The 21,562-nt window shown below is 39.5% G+C and overlaps 2 protein-coding genes across 6 annotated transcripts in view; both read left to right on the forward strand.

Moving 5' to 3' along the window:
* Positions 1-21,279, forward strand: part of SNAPC3 (small nuclear RNA activating complex polypeptide 3) — a 44,075-nt gene extending 22,796 nt beyond the window's left edge. Inside the window, exons 4-10 of one of the 4 annotated variants that reach the window (XR_002517583.2) lie at positions 2,508-2,612; positions 5,311-5,460; positions 9,544-9,626; positions 11,274-11,438; positions 16,188-16,295; positions 18,561-19,844; positions 20,474-21,279. Coding sequence is in view for 1 of the 4 variants with exons in the window: in XM_003911694.4 (XP_003911743.1) it covers positions 2,508-2,612; positions 5,311-5,460; positions 9,544-9,626; positions 11,274-11,438; positions 16,188-16,295; positions 18,561-18,708 (759 nt within the window). In the remaining 3 variants the exon portion in view is untranslated. The other 3 variants (XR_638462.3, XR_004177885.1, XM_003911694.4) reach the window with 3 other exon arrangements.
* Positions 20,576-21,562, forward strand: part of CCDC171 (coiled-coil domain containing 171) — a 501,053-nt gene continuing 500,066 nt past the window's right edge. For both annotated transcript variants that reach the window (XM_031654260.1, XM_031654264.1), the window contains exon 1: positions 20,576-20,650. The gene's annotated coding sequence lies outside the window, so the exon portion shown is untranslated. The remainder of the gene's footprint in view (positions 20,651-21,562) is intronic.

Raw genomic sequence — 21,562 nt, forward strand, 5'->3', positions numbered from 1 at the left:
ATTCAAATACTCTGCTTCCACATCTTTGTCCCTCTTTGGGTTGTCACAGATCATGTCTTTATATATTGGGTGTCCATTAACATAACCTTGTAAGTATTGTTTAATCCATTTATTTTGCAATTATATTGGAAAAACAGAAAAATCGTAGAGGAGTGAGTTACAAACCAAAAGTACAGTGATACTGGCTTCTATATTTACCTATGTAGTTCCCTTTAGCAGTATTCTTTATTTCTTCTTATGGCTTCAGTTTACTGCCTAATGTCTTTTCATTTCAGCCTGAAGAATCCTCTTTAACAGTTCTTACAGGTCACGTCTACTGGTAGTAATTAATTCCCCTAGCTTTTGTTTATCTGCAAATGGCTTAATTTCTCCTTCATTCCTGAAGGATAGTTTTGCCAAATACAGAATTCTTGGTTAACAGGATTTTTTTTTTCTTTCATGGGGTTAAATATGTCATCCAGAGGTAAAAAAAGTTAAAAGCTGAACACAGTAGTGGGTTCCCATAGTCTCAGTTATTACAAGGCTGAGGCAGAAGGAGCACTTGATCCCGAGGTTGAGGCCAACCTAGAGTACACAGATAGATAGATTTTAAAAATCAGTCAGTTCATCTGTCTATCTGCCCATTCTCTGGTTTCTTACCTCCATGGCTTCTGATGAGAAAACTGCTGTTAATCTTATGAGGAATCTGATTTTCTTTAAGTATTTGTGGTTTCCTTTAGCTGATTGAACACATTTTTAAAGTTGATACATAATGAATTGTACAAATTTCTGGGGTACTCGTTGAGCACATTTAAGTCAGTTGCTTTAACATCTTTGTTTAGTGGACTTTTATTTATATGTGAATGTAGTTATTGCCTGTAGGAATAATTAATTGACACTTTGACTAGTAATTCCAGTGTCTGGGCCTCCTCAAGGTTGGTTTTGTCAAATTCTTATTTTCCTAAGAATTGTCCATACTTTCCTCTTTCGTGTGTTTTATATGTTTTTTTTTTTTTTTTTTTTTTGAGACGGAGTCTCGCTCTGTCGCCCGGGCTGGAGTGCAGTGGCCGGATTTCAGCTCACTGCAAGCTCCGCCTCCTGGGTTCACGCCATTCTCCTGCCTCAGCCTCCCGAGTAGCTGGGACTACAGGCGCCCGCCACCTCGCCCGGCTAGTTTTTTGTATTTTTTAGTAGAGACGGGGTTTCACCGGGTTAGCCAGGATAGTCTCGATCTCCTGACCTTGTGATCCGCCCGTCTCGGCCTCCCAAAGTGCTGGGATTACAGGCTTGAGCCACCGCGCCCGGCCTGTTTTATATGTTTTTGTTGAGAACTAGACATTCTAGGTATATTTTTTCTTGTGCATTGTGGAGTTGCCTGTGACTTTTCCAAACAATTATTGCAGCATGTGTATTACTTACTGTACGTGGTCACTGATGTTTCTGTTTCATTATCTCTGTGGTCAGTCAGTGATCTGACAAAGATTTCCTTAAATACCTGGCTCCAAAAAGAAAAAAGGCATCTTGTCTCTAAGTCTTCCAATATAGATCCTGCTGGGGGAAGCTGCTGCCACCAAGAGGGTCAAAACCAATGCACGTATCTGGGCCAGGCACTCGGTATCACCACACCAACCAGAACATACAATCCCCAGTTCTTAGAGAACAGGTCCTCACTGTCTGCCCTGGCACCAGCCAGCTTCTCCAGGAATTCAGGCTGCTGTCTCATCAACAGAGGGGTGAAGGAGTGAGGGTGGTAGTTGATTTGCACACAGTGCTTACTAATAAAAAGCAGCAACTTCTCCCTTCATCAAACACTCCCCTGATTGTTATAAGTGTCCCATTAAGTTCCAGAGTTCCAAAGTAGTTTATTCCAGTCTTTCATTCCAGCTTACTGGTTGCTTCTGTTAGAGGGACTGAGCCCTGGAGCTGCCTACTCTATTTTGTGACATCATTCCCACTTATTTTTAAAACATCCTGCATCTAAACCAGTTCAGCCTGGCCCCTGTTTTATATTAATTCAGCACACATAAAAGATCAAAATATATTAAAGATGTCATGGTGTTATAAAAAGCATGGGGTTTAGAGCCAAACAAATCTGTATTTGCATCCTAACTCTCTGGTATGGCCTTGAGTAAATCACTGAACCTGTGAGCTTTATCTGTAAAATAGCTTTCATAGGAATATTTGATAAGGAATGTAAAAATATAATTGGAAATGCCAGTGTTATACCAACATTAGTTGATACTCCTGTTTGCTCATCAACTGCTAAGTATTCAGTACCACACATCTTATTAGATGCATTATGTACACATTCCCAGCAACAGTTTTGTAAAGTAAGTATTTTCTGGTTTTGTTTGTTTATTGAAAGAAGATGAAACTAACTTAGAGATGTCTTAACAATTTTCCTGGAGTATAATTAGGCTTCAAACCCAAGGCTGCTTGACTCAGTCCCTTGCTGAGAGCCATTGTACCACACTGCATCTTACCTGAGTTATAGTATCTGATTTCACTGTCTCTTTTTCTTTCTTCAGGAGTCACATGCCATAGGAAAAAAGCCTGAAAATTCAGCAGACATGATTGAAGAAGGGGAGCTTATCCTATCTGTGAATATCCTGTACCCTGTTATATTTCATAAGGTAAGTAGTAAAACCTTTTGGATTTCATGGATAATAGTAACTTTTGTACAAGTGTTTAATTATTTGAAGAGTCATGTCCCTATGCTTACGTTAAAAAATAAATGCTCTGGGCATGGTGACTCATGCCTGTAATCTCAGCGCTTTGGGAGGCCACGGTGGGAAGATCACTTGAGGCCAGGAGTTTGAGACCCATCTGGCTAACATAGTGAGACCTTGTCTCTACTAAAAATCAGAAAAATTAGCTAGGCATGGTGGTGCATATCTGTAGTCCCAACTACTTGGGAGGCTGAGGTGGGAGGATCACTTGAGCCTAGGAATTCAAGGTTGCAAGCGAGCTGATTGCACCACTGAACTTCAGCCTAGGAGACAGAGTGAGATTTTGTCTAATAAATGCAAGTATATGCTGCCTATCCGACATTTTCTTTTTAGAGTTGACAATCTGTAATCTTGTGTCATCTGTTCTAATAAGGAATATTGAAATAAGGTCAAATTTCAAACAATCTCTCGATCCAATAGGATTACAGCTATAGTATTGAAATATATGCCTGATTTCTACACTAGAAGCAACTGAAAGTATATGTAAATCCATAATGATTCTAATTCTACAAATTCTTGAGAGATTTTTGCAGAATAGGTGGCTAACGGAGGAATGGAGTGACCTATGTTCACTAATTTAGAATACTTGGGAAGTTATTGAACTGACCAGAGATGACTCTTTGATGAAAATACAGAACGTTATTAAGTCAAGGGTATCCAAGACTCTCTTAGGAGAAAGAACTCTTTCCTAGCCCAGAGTGTATATATTCTTGATTCCTTAAATAGATGTGTCATAAATTCTGATGAGTTGTCATTGAAATATTAATATATACAAATTGCACTTACGAATAAATAGGCTTTTACGAAGCATCTGGGATGTAGTTAGTACTAATTATCTTATTTAATTAAGATCTCAAATTGCTGGCCAGGTGTAATGGGCCACACCTATATCCTCAGCACCTTTGGAAGGCTGAGGTGGGCTGATCACTTGAGCTCAGGAGTTCAAGACCAGCCTGGGCAATGTGGCAAAACCTCATCTCTACAAAAAATACAAAAACTAGCTAGGTGTGGCGGTTTGTGCCTGTAGTCTCACCTACTAGGGAGGATTGCTTGAGCCCGGGAGGTCAAGGCTGCAGTGAGCCAAGATCATGCCATGGCACTCCAGCCTAGGTGACAAAATGAGACTCTGCTCCCTCCACCGCCCCCTTCCCCCCAAAAAAAGATCCCAAATGACCAATCATAAAAACAAACCAAACCAAAGGAATGTATCTGGGTTTATAACCTTAGGTTGTAGTATAGATTGCCTGACCTCAATGAAGTAACTTTTAGGAAATTTTAAGACAGTCTTGCTAAATGAAGTTATTTTCCAGTGACTGTTAATGCTCATGTCAGTTTGGTATCATCTTGATTATAAGCTTTAGTTTAAACCAGAAAATTTCCATGGCTAAGTATGTCGGTTGTACCTATGGGATTTTTGTTTGCTTGTTTGTTTGTTTTTGAGACAGGGCCTTGCTCCATTGCCTAGGTTGGAGTGCAGCGGTACAATCGCAGCTCACTGCATCTTTGCTCGAGCAATCCTCCTGCCTCAGCCTCCCAAGTAGCTAGGACTTCAAAAGCCCAGCTAACTTTTAAATTTTTTGTAGAGATGGGGTTTTTCTATGTTGCCCAGGTTGATCTTGAACTTCTAAGCTCAAGCAATCCTCCTGCTTCGGCCTCCCAAAGTGTTGGGATTACAGGCATGAGCCACTGTGCTTGGCCATTCCATACTATTCTGATTTATGGAGGTGACTGAGTGATGACATGGAGAGGCTGTAATGCCTTTGAAAGAAGATTTTTATTACATTTCCTTAGAGGAGGGCGCATACCATGTAGGGCCACAGGAAGAAGCACCATTCTCAGTCAGGAGGCTGAAAGGGGAGAGGGGAAGGCATAGACCACAGTTTTTATTGGGGATTTCTGTGGGAAAGACAAGGTAGGGAAGAGTAAACAGTTTAGGATTGGCTAATTTGAATAATTCCAGTAGGTTTGGGGGCAGAGGGGCTGTCCCTTGTAGCCTGGTGCTGGGCCCTGGGTGGATTGAGGTTGAGGGAATACCAGGTTGAGGGAAATAGTGGCTTGTTGTGTGATAAAGGAGGTGGTTTCAGAGTGGCTCTGGATCACAGGGGAGCCACTCTGAATTTTGACCATTAGTTTGGCCTTATAATTATTGGATGTGAAAATATAGAACATCAAGTTATGGGGACAATTTAAACTTAAGAAAACTGGCTGGGCACAGTGGCTCGCGCCTGTAATCCCAGCACTTTGGGAGGCCGAGGCAGGCAGATCTTGAGATCAGGAGATCGAGACCATCCTGGTTAACATGGTGAAACCCCGTATCTACTAAAAACACAAAAATTTAGCCGGGCGTGGTGGCAGGCGCCTGTAGTCTCAGCTACTGAGGAGGCTAAGGCAGGAGAATGGCGTGAACCTGGGAGGTGGAGCTTGCAGTGAGCCAAGATTGTGCCACTGCACTCCAGCCTGGGCAGCAGAGCAAGACCCCATCTCAAAAAAAAAAAAAAAAACTTAAGAAAATCAGCAATTTAGTTTTGTTCTAGTCATGACAGGATTTGTAGTTTTATTGCTTTGTCTCTAAATGAACACTTATTTATTCTTTGACTTTTAGCACAAAGAACACAAACCATACCAAACAATGCTGGTGTTGGGCAGTCAAAAGCTCACAGAACTGAGGGATTCAATTCGCTGTGTCAGTGACCTCCAGATTGGTGGTGAATTCAGCAACACTCCTGACCAAGCCCCTGAGCACATCAGCAAAGTAAGGTGATTTCCTACCATAAAACAAGAGGAAATAGCAAGCTAAGAAAATAGTGATTACTCTAGCAGGTTCATAAATGTCCCAGTAAATCCTTTTCTTCTCCTGTGGGATTCCATCAAGCTACTACACTATCTCATTTTTTTCCTTTATCACTGGAACTTTTCCAAAGAAGAGGCTAGACTCTGTTTTGATTTCTTCATCTCTCATTTGTTTCTAAACTATTGTATGGAGACTTTTGCTTCTGGGCTAATAGTGACCACCTAATTTTCTAAGCAGTTGGTCACTTTTCCATTTTTATATAACTTGACCTCACTGTAGCATATGACTTTGCTGTTCATTCACTCTTGTTTTAAGCTCTGTCAGCGTTGCGATCTGTCGTAATTGCCCCCAGCAAAAGGCTGGAGTCGACCTGAGAGTCTTAATAGTTAGCACCCATTCTTTGCCTTTCGCTGCCCAAGGACCAGTACCAAACAAGGAGAGACCATATAAAGTTGGTCCTTGCTGGTGTTTCCCCAATGTGTTGCTCTCAAAAGGAAAGAGAAGTCCTGCATACCATAAGGATGGAAAGGAGCAGTGTGGTAGACTGGCTACCCACAATGTTTTCAGAAAGGATCGTTTACCTAATAAAGCAGGAGGGCCTTGATCCCTTCCACATTTCATCATAGGGCAGGATTGAACTATACCTGCTACAACTCTGGCAGAGGGCCTCAGGTTTACAGGGCCATTTCAGGGGAGGGATAGCATCTCCTAGAGATAAGTAAAAAGATATTTGGAACAACAAGGATGGAGATAGTGTTTGGACAGGAACCAATACAATCTCCTTTTTTCCTGGTTCCTGTTCCACCAGCCATATAAATGTTGGTATAACTTAGGTTTCATGTTAGCTTTTTTTTTTTTTTCTCCCTAGGCTGATATATAAGACCTTTTATAATGATGATTCCCAAATTAACTTTCTGTACTGTTCACTTACTGCCTTTACACCTTATTCATCCATAGTGAATTTGTGTATTTTCATCAGTGTACCATACTTTTTCATGTTTCTGAGTATTTGAACATGGTAGGAAGCCCTTTCCTTCCTTCCATCCATTTTGTGAGTTCATTCTCAGATTTCCAAACCCAGCTCAAAACTCACCAATTATATACAAGTTTTCTTGACTCCTTTCTTTTTTACCCTGGCACCTTTTCATTTGTCCATTGTAGTGTATATTTCAGTATGCTGATTCAGTGTAATGCGTGTGTGTCTGCTCCACAGGCTGACTGTATTCCAGTTTTTGGTGACCAGTGTGGAGATTAGCATCATGGCTCACATGTAGATTTCACTTAAGTACCTGTTGAGTTATGCTAAAAATGGTTTTTAGATATTTAGGTTCTTCAGGGTTGCCATCTTAGTGCTTTTGGAGAGAAACATTAGGATAAAAAGAAAAGTAGAATTTCAAAATTTTATGCGAACCAGGAAATACGAGATTTATTTATTTTATTTTATTTTATTTATTTTATTTATTTTTTAGATGGGGCTCTGTTGCCCAGGCTGGGGTGCAATGATGCAATCTCGGCTTACTGCAACCTTCACCTCCCAGTTTCAAGGGATTCTCGTGCTTCAGCCTTCCAAGTAGCTGGGATTACAGGTAGCCCCACTGCACCCAGTTAATTTTTGTATTTTTAGTAGAAACGGGGTTTCACCATGTTGGCCAGGCTGGTCTCGAACTCCTGACCTCAGGTGATCCACCTGCCTCAGCCTCCTAAAGTGCTGGGATTACAGGCATGAGCCACCATGCCCGGCTAGTAGAGACGGTGTTTTAGCATGTTGGCCAGGATGGCCCGAACTACCGACCTCAGGTGATGCACCCACCTCAGCCTCCTAAAGTGCTGGGATTACAAGGCGTGAGCCACTGCGCCTGGCCAAGATTTATCTTTTCTTTAAAGCAGCAGTGGCAATCTTCTGCAAAGTTAATCTTGTCAAAAAAAACATAAGATGTAACTGTTAAATAATAAGATCAATCTAAGAAGAAAAATCTGAATTTATCCTCTTCATTCCGACCATCTGAACATTGCTCAGAGCAATTTGAGTCAGATCTGGGAATCAGTCTTACCTTCAGGAAGCCCTGGAGAATGTTTGTCTGTTTTTGATCAAGTGCAGTCTGGGCAACAACTCACTGTGTTGCCCAGGAGAAGGTTTTAATCAGGCTTTGTCAATTTACTTGGTCTGTACATTGGTGCTGATACCTTCCGAAGTTTTCTAAGCAGGGATTAAATAACCCATAATTGTATTTTAAAATTTTTACATATCTACTGTTATATTGTTTCTGTCTCTTCTATTTTTTTTTCGAGACAGAGTTTTGCTCTTGCTGCCCAGGCTGGAGTGCAATGGCGCACGGTCTTGGCTCACAGCAACCTCTGCCTCTTGGGTTCAAGCGATTCTCCTGCTTCAGCCCCCTGAGTAACTGGGATTACAGGCGTGCACAACCATGCCCAGCTATTTTTGTATTTTTAGTAGAGATGGAGTTTCTCCATGTTGGTCAGGCTGGTCTCGAACTCCCAACCTCAGGTGATCTGCCCACCTCGGCCTCCCAAAGTGTTGGGATTACAGGCGTGAGCCACTATGCCGGCCAGGGAAATTTATTAGTGGATGACTTTTGATTTAAATGGAAAACATTCTTGTTCTTTTAGAGTTCACCTTGTAATTCATAATTATGCCAAAAGATATTAAGTTGCTTAAATCACCTAAGATGAGGTTTTATGGAAGTGTTTTGTAAAACACAATTATATATATTAAACTTCATTTTGTTTCCAAAATAAGTCAATAGTTATTTATTTAGAACCTTTATTTCAGACCCTGCTTACCTCTTTGAGGGTGTAGAAGTATATTAAGTGGCAGATTTTGTATTGTAGCAGCTGGTCATATGACATTAAGTACATTATACATTTTAATCTCCATAACAACCAATGAGAAAGGTAAAGGCTTTACTCACATTTTACATGGGAGAACAGAGGGTGAGTGAGATTTAGTGACTGGTCCAAGAAGAAACAAGATAGCCAGTCTTACAAGAGCGTCTGATGCGAACACAAGATGATCTGTAAGTGGGGGAATGAAGACAAGAAAGAAAAATGGAAGCTTCAAAGAAGTAAGAGAAAAAAATAAAATATTAGGGTAAAATTATTTTAGTACCTGAAGCATATATCTCCTATACATAAATTGCTTTTGGTCTTCACCACAATCCTGTAAGACATCGTGGCATATACTATTATTCTTATTTCACAGATGAGAAAACAGCTCTGAGAAGTGATTGCTACATACCAGAATCACAAAGCTAGTAAGTGGTAGGTTAAGGAAAAGAACTCAGGTCTTCTGACCCTCATCCAGGGGTCTAAATAGATGGTGAAGGACCAGTTTAACAGAGTGCTTCTCAGCTCTGGTTGCATGTTTTTTTCTAGAGAGCTTTGGAAAAATACTGATCCCCAAAGATTCTTAATTAATGAGTCCGAGTTGACATTTGGTGTTTGGTTTTTTTGTGATTTGATTTTGCAGTCAGGAGTGAGAGCCACTCCTTTGACGGAAGCTGTGGTAGAATGAGTTGAGAAACCTTGAAGGTTCCCACCAGTTGTGGTACAACTATGGTACCTGGGGCAAGATTGCTTGAGTAAAAATAGAAATTCAGATTCTGTCTGCCTGAGAGTTACTGAAAATATAAAGAGAGAATTTTTGTAAAAACATTGCAAATACAAAAAATGCCAGAAAAACATAACTTGATGATCATTGTTATCACTGGGGAAACATTAAAGATAGGACTTTGTTTAGTTTTTAGTTCTAGTATCCAACACTACTTACTGCTGTGTATTCATATGATAAAATAGTGATGTTTATTTGATTTCTAATTGGGTTTCTTTCATGAATCTCAGGAGAATATACACATTTCAATCAAACGTAGTGATTAAAACAGCAGTAGGGTAAAATTGAAAGTAGCAGCAGTTTTTGTAACCTGTATTAGTGTGATTTTATGATACATAAATTTTGAATTAATACTTAGAGCAATTTCATAATTGTTAATAGTTGACTTTCTCTCAATACCATCTGTTTTCTTGTAGGACCTATACAAATCAGCCTTCTTTTATTTTGAAGGAACATTTTATAATGATAAAAGATACCCGGAATGCAGAGATTTGAGCAGGTATAGTTTCCAAAAATCTTCTCAAAGTCCTTCCTATTTCTAGTTATCAAAGTAGTGTTATCTCCACAAATCCTATTATTGGCCTATTAAGGACCTTTGCCAAGGAATTACTGATAAATCTTGTCTTGAGCATTACATACATCCAAAAAAAAAAAAATTAGCCAGGTACAGTAGTCCCAGCCACTCCAGAGGCTGCGGCAGGAGAATCTTTTGAGACCAAGAGTTCAAGGCTGTATAGCATGCTATAATCTCACCTGTGAATACCCACTGCTCTCCAGCCTGGGTGATATAGCAAGACTCTGTCTCTAAAAAAAAAATAATAAATTAAATCCTATTAACATGCATTATTAGTCTCTGGCCTTTACATATAAGTAATAGTGGTAAATTAACCTGTCACTGTTTTTTCTGCCTATCTAGTATATACTATTGTTTGTGCTAGATGATGGTGATATATATGTTGCTTAAGTACATAATATAGAAAAAAATCTATACCTAAGCTCATTTTAATGAGACCATACTTTCATTATCAATGTCTTAGCAATTAGAGTATATAAGTATATATATTATTGTTGCCTTTTAAGAAAAAAAAAAAAAAGTGTCGTTCTGTCATCGAACAGTGGCACGATCTCAGCTCTCACTGCAACCTGTGCCTCCTGGGTCAAGCCATTCTCGTGCCTTAGCCTACCAAGTAGCAGGGACTACAGGTGTGTGTCATGCCTGGCTAATTTTTGTATTTTTAGTAGAGACAGGATTTCGACATGTTGGCCAGACTGGTCTTGAACTCCTGGCCTCAAGCCGCCTGCATCAGCCTCCGAAAGTGCTACATTATAGGTGTGAGCCACAATGCCCAGCCTATTATAGCCATTTTAAATCTGTATTCTAACCCAACAGTTCAAACCTATTGGTTTCAGCATTTTTGGTTTGTTTTTTTTTTTTTTTTGAGACAGTTTTGCTCTTGTTGCCCAGGCTGGAGTGCAGTGGCGTGATTTCGGCTCAGTGCAACCTCTGCCTCCCGGGTTAAAGCGATTCTCCTGCCTCAGCCTCCCAAGTAGCTGGGATTACAGGCATGTACCACCACACCCAACTAATTTTGTATTTTTAGCAGAGACGGGGTTTCCCCATGTTGGTCAGGCTGGAATCGAACTCCCGACCTCAAGTGATGCGCCCACCTCGGCTTCCCCAAGTGCTGGGATTACAGGTGTGAGCCACCGTGCCCAGCCTTGCATTTCTTTATACTGTAAATAATTGAAGACTCCGATGAGCTTCTGCTTATGTGGGTTATAACTATCAGTATTTATGATATTAAACATTGAAACTAAGAAATATTTGAAATATTAAATCTCATTACATACTAACATTTTGTGAAAAATATTTTTCAAAACTCAATAATGAGTGACATTGTTACACATTCTGCATTTAAGCTAAAGTGATACACATCATGTAACCTGCAGAAAACTGATCCCTTATGAAAATTCAGCATTCCTAATCTCAACATGTATCAAACATTTTGGTCTTCATCTCAAGATGGCAAGTGTCCAGTTAGTTGAGTGAGCTAGGTTAATGTGAATTACTGCAGTCACAAACTGTTTTCTGTAGTTTTTAAGTTTTTCTGGAAAAATGATATATCCTTGCCTTTTTCCCCCTTAGAACTATCATTGAGTGGTCAGAGTCCCATGATAGAGGATATGGAAAGTTTCAGACTGCTAGAATGGAAGATTTCACCTTCAATGACTTGTGTATTAAACTGGGTTTTCCTTACTTATACTGTCATCAGGGAGACTGTGAACATGTCATTGTCATTACTGACATAAGGTAGGTTACTTTTTTTTTTCCTTTATTTCAGAGTACAAAAGCAGAGATAGTTTTTTTTAAAATAAGAGGAGTAAAAGTAATGATCATTGCAACTTGACTTGGAAGCAGCAAAAATGCTGTCTTCTTTCCATGCAAAGACCAACTCTTTCCATCCATTTGCATCCTCTGTTGTTTATTATTTTGGAAAATTTATAAGAAATACTTTACTATTAGAAGTTTAAAAATCTGTTAATACTTTAAAAAGTATCTCCATTTTGTATTAAACAGCTGTTATTCAGGTAGTAGTTATCCATTTACAGATAACATTGCAACTTTGTTTTTAGGTTTCTCTTTTTGCCAAAATTTGAAGGAGATAAAAGGGAATTGGAGGAAGAGTAATTCTAATATTTGACAAATGTGAAGTCTTAATGCTTTGACAAAGATTTAAATTGGGAAGGAGCTAAGATAGTCTAAAATGAGATTTGGGGATGAGTTATAAATTTAAACAGCTAATAGCTCTATTCCATGAATAAGGCTATTCATTTCCTCTTTATTTAGGAAATCTGTTTAAGAAGGAATACTATGTACGAATAAACCCTGCTCCAGTGCTGGTTTGATTCCTTATGAGAGACCATTTAAAACTTTTTGGTGGAACAATAATGTACCTATGTTTGACCAGTAATTAGAAACCAGTAATTACTAGTATTAATTAGTAATTTATTATACCAGTAATAGAAACAGATGCCTGCCAGGTGCAGTGGCTCACGCCTATAATCCCAACACTTCGGGAGACTGAAGTGGGCAGATTGAGCCCAGGAGTTCGAGACCAGCCTGAACAACACAGTGAAACCCTTTCTACAAAAAATACAAAAATTAGCTGAGCATGGTGGTGCGTGCCTGGAATCCCAGCTACTCAGGCTAAAACATGAGGATTGCTTGAGACCAGGAGGTCAAGGCTGCAGTGAGCTATGATCATGCCACTGCATTCCAGTCTGGGTGACAGAGTGCGACCTTGTCTCAAAAATAAAAAATAGGAAAGAAAGAAACTGATGCTTTCAGAAAGTCCCTGCTTCTATTTTTGGTCTTACTGACTCATCTCCAAAATTTTGTATCTCATGCACTCCATCTCCGGAAACTACCAGAAGATGTAAAAGTGCTTCACAGAAAGTGTACACCATGAACAAGAAAGACATGGAATGCAACACAGAATAGGCAGAATAGATTAAATAGACATAAAAGGGATTCTCAGAATGATGGAAAAGTGAAATCCCAGTGTGAGAGCTTTGTACCAGATCTGGAGATTTGATCCAGGGTCTGGAGCCAGGAGCATACAGAACTCAGGAAGGATGTCTGGGGGGGAAAATAAACTGGTTGACTCCCGGTTGTTCACTGTTCTGTCAGAAAATAGGTGACTGAATTCGTGATAGGTACATTGAAAATTAAGCAAATGGGCCAGGTGTGGTGGCTCATGCCTGTAATCCCAGCACTTTGGGAGGCCAAGGCAGGTGGATCACGAGGTCAGGAGATTGAGGCTATCCTGGCTAACAACGGTTAAACCCTGTCTCTACTAAAAAATAAAAAAAAAAAATTAGCCGGGCATGGTGGCGGGCACCTGTAGTCCCAGCTACTCTGGAGGCTGAGGCAGGAGAATGGCGTGAACCCGGGAGGCGGAGCTTGCAGTGAGCTGAGATTGCGCCACTGCACTCCAGCCTGGGCAACAGCAAGACTCTGTCTCAAAAAAAAAAAAAAAAAAAGAAAAGAAAATTAAGCAAATGTAAATGGGAGAGAACTAATAGATTAATAGCTAGAAAACAAAATGTCGTCCCATAAATGTCAACTGTGTGGCTTAGGTAGAAATAGCACTAATCCGTCATGAATTAAATATCTGTTTAACCAAAATTATGGTAGTTCTGTGGGGAGAAGTTGAGGAGCTAAATTCTAAACAAACAATTAAGAATGGAAAACAGTTGCCCCTAGGGAAGAAGAATGGGGAGGCAAGAGCCAGAAGCATATATTAACCTTGGATTTATATGGCTTTTAAAATTATAGACAGTACATTTATGTCTTGGATGTTATTAAAATTTTATATCAGCAGCCTGGGCACTGTGGCTCATGCCTGTAATCCCAGCACTTTGGGAGGCCTAGGTGGCCAGATTACTTGCGGTCAGGAGTTCGAGACCAGCCTGGCCAACATGGTGAAATCCTGTCTCTAAAACTACAAAAATTAGCTGGGTGTAGTGATGGACGTTTGTAGTCCCAGCTACTTGGGAGAGTGAGGCACGAGAATCACTTGAATCCGGGAAGCAAAGGTTGCAGTGAGCCAAGATTGCACTCCAGCCTGGGCGACAGAGCAAGACTGTATCAAAAGAAAAAAAAAATTATATAAGCTGTTCTGCCTGCTCTTCCTTTCAAATGTGGTAAAATATGCTAGCCTTGTAATAAACATAAGATGGAAGGCAACCCCCAGTTCTCTCTGATGGCTTTATTTTCCATACTTTTCTTTTCTTTTCTTTTCTTTTCTTTGAGACAGAGTTTCGCTCTTTTGCCCAGGCTGGAATGCAGTGGCATGATCTCAGTTCACTGCAACCTCCATCTCCTGGGCTCAAGCAATTCTCGTGCATCAGCCTCCCAAGTAGCTGGGATTACAGGTGCGTGCCACCTTGTCCGACAAATTTTTGTATTATTTATTTATTTTTTTTGAGACCGAGTTTTGCTCTTGTTGCCCAGGCTGGAGTGCAGTGGCACGATCTCGGCTTACCGCAACCTTTGCCTCCCGGGTTCAGGCGATTCTTCTGCCTCAGCCTCCTGAGTAGCTGGGATTACAGGCATGTGCCACCATGCCCAGCTAATTTTGTATTTTTAGTAGAGATGGGGTTTCTACTTTATCTGTTGGTCAGGCTGGTCTTGAACTCCCAACTTCAGGTGATCTGCCCGCCTCAGCCTCCCAAAGTGCTGGGATTACAGGTGTGAGCCACCGCGCCCGGCCTAATTTTTGTATTTTTAGTAGAGAAGGGGTTTCACTATGTTGGCCAGGCTGGTGTCGAACTCCTGACCTCAGGTGATCTGCCCACGTCAGCCTCCCAAAGTGCTGGGATTACAGGCATGAGCCACCGCGCCTGGCCTTTTCCATACATTTCTTATAGTGTAGGCCTGTTTCTATAAACAATGTGATTCCAAGGCTGAAGGATAAAAACATGACCCTTAAACTCATGGTAACTTCTTGATACAATGATCAACAAAAGAAACATGATCTGTTTGAATGTCAAAGCAATTTACACTTTTTTTTTTTCTTGAGAAGGGGGTGTCACTCTATTGCTCAGGCTGGAGTGCAGCAGCAAAATCATGTCTCAATGCAGCCTCGGCCTCCTGGGCTCAAGCAGTCCTCTTCCCTCAGTCTTTCCCATAGCTGAGATTATAGGCATATGCCACCATGCGTGGCCAATTTTTTTATGTTTTGTAGAGACAGGGTCTCACTCTGTTTCCCAGGCTGGTCTTTAACTCCTGAGCTCAAGCGATCCTCCTGCCTTGGCCTCCCAAAGTGCTGGGATTACAGGTGTGAGCCACCACATTTGCCCTTTTGTTTTTTTAAAAAAGTTTACATTTATTAAGAGTATGCAATATAGGGCTTTTTTAAAAGGCAATTTAGAGAAGTCATTTTTATCTTACAGGTGGATTTAATCATTCAGTGCCATTCCATAATACCAGCTATCAAAAGGTTAATTATTTTCTGATGGTGAAAGTTTTAATTTAAAAAAAGTGGTATTTTAGAATTGTTAGAGACCTTTAGAACAATTTTGTGTAGTCCTTTCATCTTTCAGAATAATCTGAAGTCTGTCATGATTTACAGGATTTACCCAAAGCCGTGGAGCTGATTAGTGGCAGAGTAGAGACTGACTTCAATTTTTTTTTTTTTAATAAAAGTTATGAAACTTCTTAAAGGTTTCATAATTCTGACACTTAAAACTAAGATTCTACCAATTCATATTATGCCATGAGTCAGAATTAGATTTTAATAAAGGAGACATTAAAAAAACAAGAGCCACATTCTAACAACCAGTTAATCTAGGTAAAATATTACTGAGTAGCTTTGCCCAAATTGTTTCATTATATGGTACTAAATGTTAGCCAGGTGTGGTGGCTCACACCTGTAATCCCAGCACCTCGGGAGGCTGAGGTGGGAGGATTGCTTGAGGCCAGGAGTTTGAGACCAGCCTGGACAACATAGTAAGACCCTGTCTCTACAAAAATTTAAAAAATTATCTAGGTGTGGTGGTGCATGCCTGTAGTCCCAACTACTGGAGAGGCTGAGGTGGGAGGACTGCTTGAGCACAGGAGTTTGAGGAGGCTACAGTGAGCCAAGATCATGTCACCGTACTCCAGCCTGGGTAACAGAGTAAGACCCCATTTCAAATAAATAAAAATAAAAGGTACTAGTGTTAAGCAAAGCAAGGATTCTCTGGTAGAATACATTCAAGAAATGCTCTATATGATGACCCCCTTAGCGGGGGTCACAGTGTACATTACCGTAAACGGATTTGAGAAGTCTAAGGAAAGAAAACCTTGTTTAATCCAAAATGCTCCTGGAGAAAGTATTTTGTGGAGCACAGTTTGGTCAAACATGGTATAACAAGTAATTTAGCAACATCTTGTAAGCAAAAATTGAAAGTATCTATTTTCCTAATACTCAGGTACAGATTTATTTAATAGCTCATAAAAATTTGTCACTTAATATTTATCACCTTAATATCTTTATTTTCCCATGAACAAAAGGCTTGTGCATCATGATGACTGCTTGGATAGGACACTGTATCCCCTCCTTATCAAGAAGCATTGGCTATGGACCAGAAAATGTTTTGTTTGTAAAATGTATACAGCTAGGTGAGTGATAATGTATTTTTTTTTCTCTGAGAAATGGTAGTTTTGACTTTGGGTATTTGTTTTCCACTTTGGATCTAAGAATATTTGTACTTTAGGTTATAAATATGAAGTATCATGTAGTAGGGAAGTGCCACAAAACTAGTTTAGTGAGTTAAAACTGACATTCTTAAATAGTAAGGAAATATTATATGTACACAAGTCCAGGGGTAGGTCAAATTTCAGGCTTGTAAAATGTATACAGCTAAGTGAATAAAAATAAAAGTTAATAGTGTTAAGAAAGCAAGGATTCTTTGATAGAATACACTCAAGAAAAGCTCTGTACAGTAACTCCCTGTTAGAGGGTCACAGTGTACATTACCATAAAGGGATTTGGGAAGTCTAAGGAAAGAAAACCTTGTTTAATCCAAAATGCTTGGGGAACCATGTTCTTTTTGCCTCTTGTCCACACAGTTTACATAATCAGCTTCATCAATAAAACTTCATCAATTAAAAAAATACCACAGCACATCACATGAAGTTAAAATATAGTTTTATAAAATTTTTATTTCATGTGATTCTGCATGTTTAGATTATAAAGCATTTCTTACTGTGGGTCAGTGAAAAAAAAAGTTTGTTGCTTTTGGAGGTTGAGGTGGGAGGATCACTTGAGGCCTGGAGACCAGCCTGGACAACACAGCAATAACTATAAAAAAAAATCTGAAAGCCACTCAGAGGACAGGAAATTTAGTATAGGTTGAGCATTTCAAATTTCAAGAATCAGAAATCCAAAACTTGAAAGTTTTTGAGTGGCAACATCTGATGCTGAAATGATCAGTGGAGCATTTTGGATTTCACATTCTCAGTGGAATGCTCAGGCGGCAAATATATGCATAATATATTTAAAAATCTGCAATTTGAAATACTTCTTTCTGGTTCCAAGCATTTCAGATAAAAGATACTCTTTTTTTTTTGAGATGGAGTATTGTTCTGTCCCTTGGGCTAGAGTGCAGTGGCACAATCTCGGCTTACTGCAACTTCTGCCTCCCGGGTTCAAGCAATTCTCCTGCCTCAGCTTCCTGAGTAGCTGGGATTACAGGCGCACACCACCACACCCAGCTAATTTTTTTTTTTGTATTTTTAGTAGAGATGGGGTTTCGCCATGTTGGCTAGGTTGGTCTCAAACTCCTGACCTTGTGATCCACCCACCTTGGCCTCCCAAAGTGCTGGGATCACAGGCGTGAGCCGCCGCACCCAGCCCAGATAAAGGATACTCAGCTTGTATCTTCAGTTTGTTTTCGCCACCCCACAATATTCTTTTCTAAAAGATCAACAGGAAAACATGATAAATCAGATAAAAGGGAAAATAATGTTAAAAGCAAACATTCCATGAGATGCATAATTCAAACATACCATACAATAGCATCTTCATGCCATTCAACATTTTGGTTGAATAATGCTGCCCATATTGCCATTTGTATATACTTTATAACATAATCTTGAGTTATAGGTAAATAGAGTTACATAAGTTTTCTTTTTTTTTTTTTTTTTTTTTTTTTTTTTGAGGCGGAGTCTGTCCCCAGCCAGGCTGGGTGGTGGCCGGATCTCCAGCTCACTGCAGCTCATGCCTCCACGAGTTCAGCGACCTCGGCCTCAGCCTCCCGATGGCTGGGGACTGCGACCCACGCCACCTGGCGGCTATTTTGTATTTCTTAGTAGAGGCGGGGTTTCACGTGTGTTAGCCAGGATGGTCTCGATCTCCTGACCTCGTGATCCGCCCATCTCGGCCTCCCAAAGTGCTGGGATTACAGGCTTGAGCCACCGCGCCCGGCCGAGTTACATAAGTTTTCAAATTAACCAGTACTCATTTATCAGTTAAGAAGGTATATTAAGCAAAAGTGTATCAGATCTGTAGCATCTAATTTTGTTACAGTTTTTCAAGATGGTCTGTTAGAAGAAAATGACTATATTCATACTTGGAGGATAGGTATGTCATGGCAAATGTGTGATGCTTTCAAGTAGATTTATATTCTTCCTTTAAGGGTAACTATTACAGAGAAACAGCATTCTGCAGTGTTTCTTAATATTAAATGACCTTTTGGCTTTGTAGAGAGTATTGGTGGTATTTGCATCTATGTATACAAAATTAAAGATTATGCATTAATAACAGACTGATAAGGAAATAGTGAGAATGTTATATTTACATATTGCTACAGGTCATAACTTAAAGCATGTTAAGGTATGGAAAATTTGATTGTAATGATGTACTTCTTTTTTTAAAAACTACAGATGGGTGACGAACAATGACAGTTTTGCACCAGAGGACCCATGTTTCTTTTGTGATGTTTGCTTCCGAATGCTCCACTATGATTCAGAAGGCAACAAACTGGGGGAATTCCTTGCTTATCCTTATGTTGATCCTGGAACCTTTAATTAAGAATAGCTACACTCACAAAAGTACCCCCTCATGAAATAACTGTTCTCTTGGATGGTTACCTTTTTTCTAAGAAACGCCACTGAGGAGCAGGATCCACTTTGAACAGTCTGCTAAAGCTACCAAAAAAAATTCCAGGTCACAGATTTTCTTATAATGATTGTATTTAAATGTTTATAACATAGTTAAATTTCATATTTATTCCGAAGAGTATTTAATTTAGTGCTTTTTACCCATTGAGTTGTAGTACTTTATATATTCTGACTTTAAATCCTTTGTCAGACACACATATTCTTTCTCCCAATCCATGCCTTCCCTATTCATTCTCTGTCCAGAGTGTTTTTTTGCTAAAGATAGAATTAATGATACATCAAGTAGTGGAAGTGTTTTGAAAATGCTTTGAAGAATGTGAGAGCTACACCTTCTACCATGAGGCTTCCAAGGTAAAGATCCTTCAAATATCTGTAACGGAAATTAGGGAGAATGAATTATTTACAAATAAGACAAAATTAATAGCTTTGGGATAATTTATTTTTGTTTTTGAGACAAAGTCTCGCTTTTGTTGCCCAGGCTGGAGTACAACGGGGCAATCGCGGCTCACTGCAACCTCCGCCTCCCAGGTTCAGGTGATTCTCCTGCCACAGCCTCCCGAGTAGCTGGGATTACAGGCACCTGGCACCATGCCTGGCTAATTTTTGTATTTTTAGTAGAGACCGGGTTTCACCATGTTGGCCAGGCTGGTCTCAAACTCCTAACCTCAGGCAATCCACCCGCCTCAGCCTCCCAAAGTGCTGGGATTACAGGCATGAGCCCCCGCGCCCGGCTGCTTTGGGGTAATTTAATGTTCGTGTGCTGTTGAGTAATGTTAGGTTTTGTTTTGAAGGAAACTAGGCATACAAGACATGTTAATAAGACTTTGTGAATAATGGATTTAAAAAGATATTGAGTGTATACTCACAACTCCAGAAATAACATTAGCTTGAAGCTTTATTTCTTGACAAAAGCTTTATGAATGCTATGAGTTTAAAATATGTCAATTTAATACTATGATTTAAAAAACAATAGATTTCGTATGACTGTGGAGACATGGAGAAATCAAGATCCTATTGATATGCTAGCTCTGGCTCACTTATTCTCGGGTAATGATACTATTGGATATATACCAGTATTCTATAAGCAAAAAGAAAATAAGTTTTTCTGGCCCAGGTCTTCCATATTTCTGGTCCCCTTACTATAGTAATCCTAGTTACTCTCATCTTATTCTGAGAAGAAAAAAAAAAAACTTTTTAAACTTATTTTTTGATACAGGGTCTTACTCTGTCACCCAGACTGTAGTACAGTGGTGTGATCTTGGCTCACTGGAGCCCTGACCTTCCCAGGCTCAGGTGATCCTCCTACCTCAGCCTCCCGAGTAGCTGAGACCACAGGCACAGGCCACAGGCCACCATGGCGGGCTAATTTTTTTATTTCTTGTGGAGGCAGGGTTTCACTATGTTGCCCAGGATAGTCTCGAACTCCTGACCTCAAGTGATCCACCCACCTTGGCCTCCCAGAGTGCTGGGATTACAGGCATGAGCCATAGCACCCAGCAAAAGAAACTATTTATTTTCAGGTTTAGACCATCAGATAGATTTATAACTATCTACATTCAAATATTTTCTGGAAACCTTTATGGGTAGAAAATTTAATACTGTTTAAAAACGTTTAGGAATACTATGATTTCAAATGCATCATTTAAAATAAATAAATTCCACTTTTTCTCTCCTAGGTTGTATTTAAATTTGACTGAAAAATGGATGGCTAAGAACAGACATTTATATAAATGGAAAACTGATGAAACCTATAAGCCTATGTGTTTAAAAGATTGACAGTGAAGTATGTTTTATGGACTTAAATGCCACAAAGTTAAGTCCGTTGGCTTGGAGAGGACAAGCACGTGCTTCTGGTATGTCTAGTGTTCTCATTCACTGATTCAGTCAGTACGCAGATAATCAGTATAGAGAACTCAGAGGCTGGCTTATGTTATACCTAAATTTTTACTTTCTTGTATACAACAATGCTAAAATTGAGCAGATTGATAACAGCCAGCAAACCATAGACTTAAGATAAATGATTTACCCAACCCTAAAATTCCATGGGTAAAAATTTTGATTCCTTTATTTGTAATACTGCATTCCTTATAGGTCTTACATGCATATGCAAGGATATTTTATTCATTTTCATTTCATACTCTCAAACTTCAAAAAGTTAAGTATTGTCATAATGCATTATTCCGTGTGTGGTGTCAATTCATTTTAGTGGACAAAGAAGAAACATGCCAGTTAAAACATTTCTGCTACTGGCATTCTATTATTTGAGAATGTTTTTCTGCTAGTTCTTAAGGTTAATCTTTTCATCAAAGACTCAGGTACCTATTATTGTTTCCTGGTGAAACTGAGGAGAAAAGTTAACCAGGTTACTCCCAGTTTGCCCATGTGTTATGTATTGGTTATACAGGTATCCAACCAAGTTCAAGTCAAAAGAAATTTCTAACTTTGTATATTTCTGGAGCTATAAAACCCCTGATTTAAGACAGCTTTTCTCTTTTTTCGAGACAGCTTTTCTTTATGCTTATTTCAATCAAAACAACACACCTGTCAAATTACATGTAACACATTATCTAATGAAGATAGGCAAATGTGAAAATGTTGTCATGAACATGTCAATCAACGTGCTTGGTAGTTGAATTTGACTTTTATATAATAGTGGATGCACATGCACAAAAGTCACCAGAGAAGCAAGAGCTATTTATTTAAACGTTCTTCAGGCCTCAGTACCGTTTAAGGATAATTAGACATTTTAGTTTTACTAGGAGAAA

Source organism: Papio anubis, chromosome 13 (genome assembly GCF_008728515.1).
Source record: "Papio anubis isolate 15944 chromosome 13, Panubis1.0, whole genome shotgun sequence".
NCBI classification, from domain to species: Eukaryota; Metazoa; Chordata; class Mammalia; order Primates; family Cercopithecidae; genus Papio; species Papio anubis.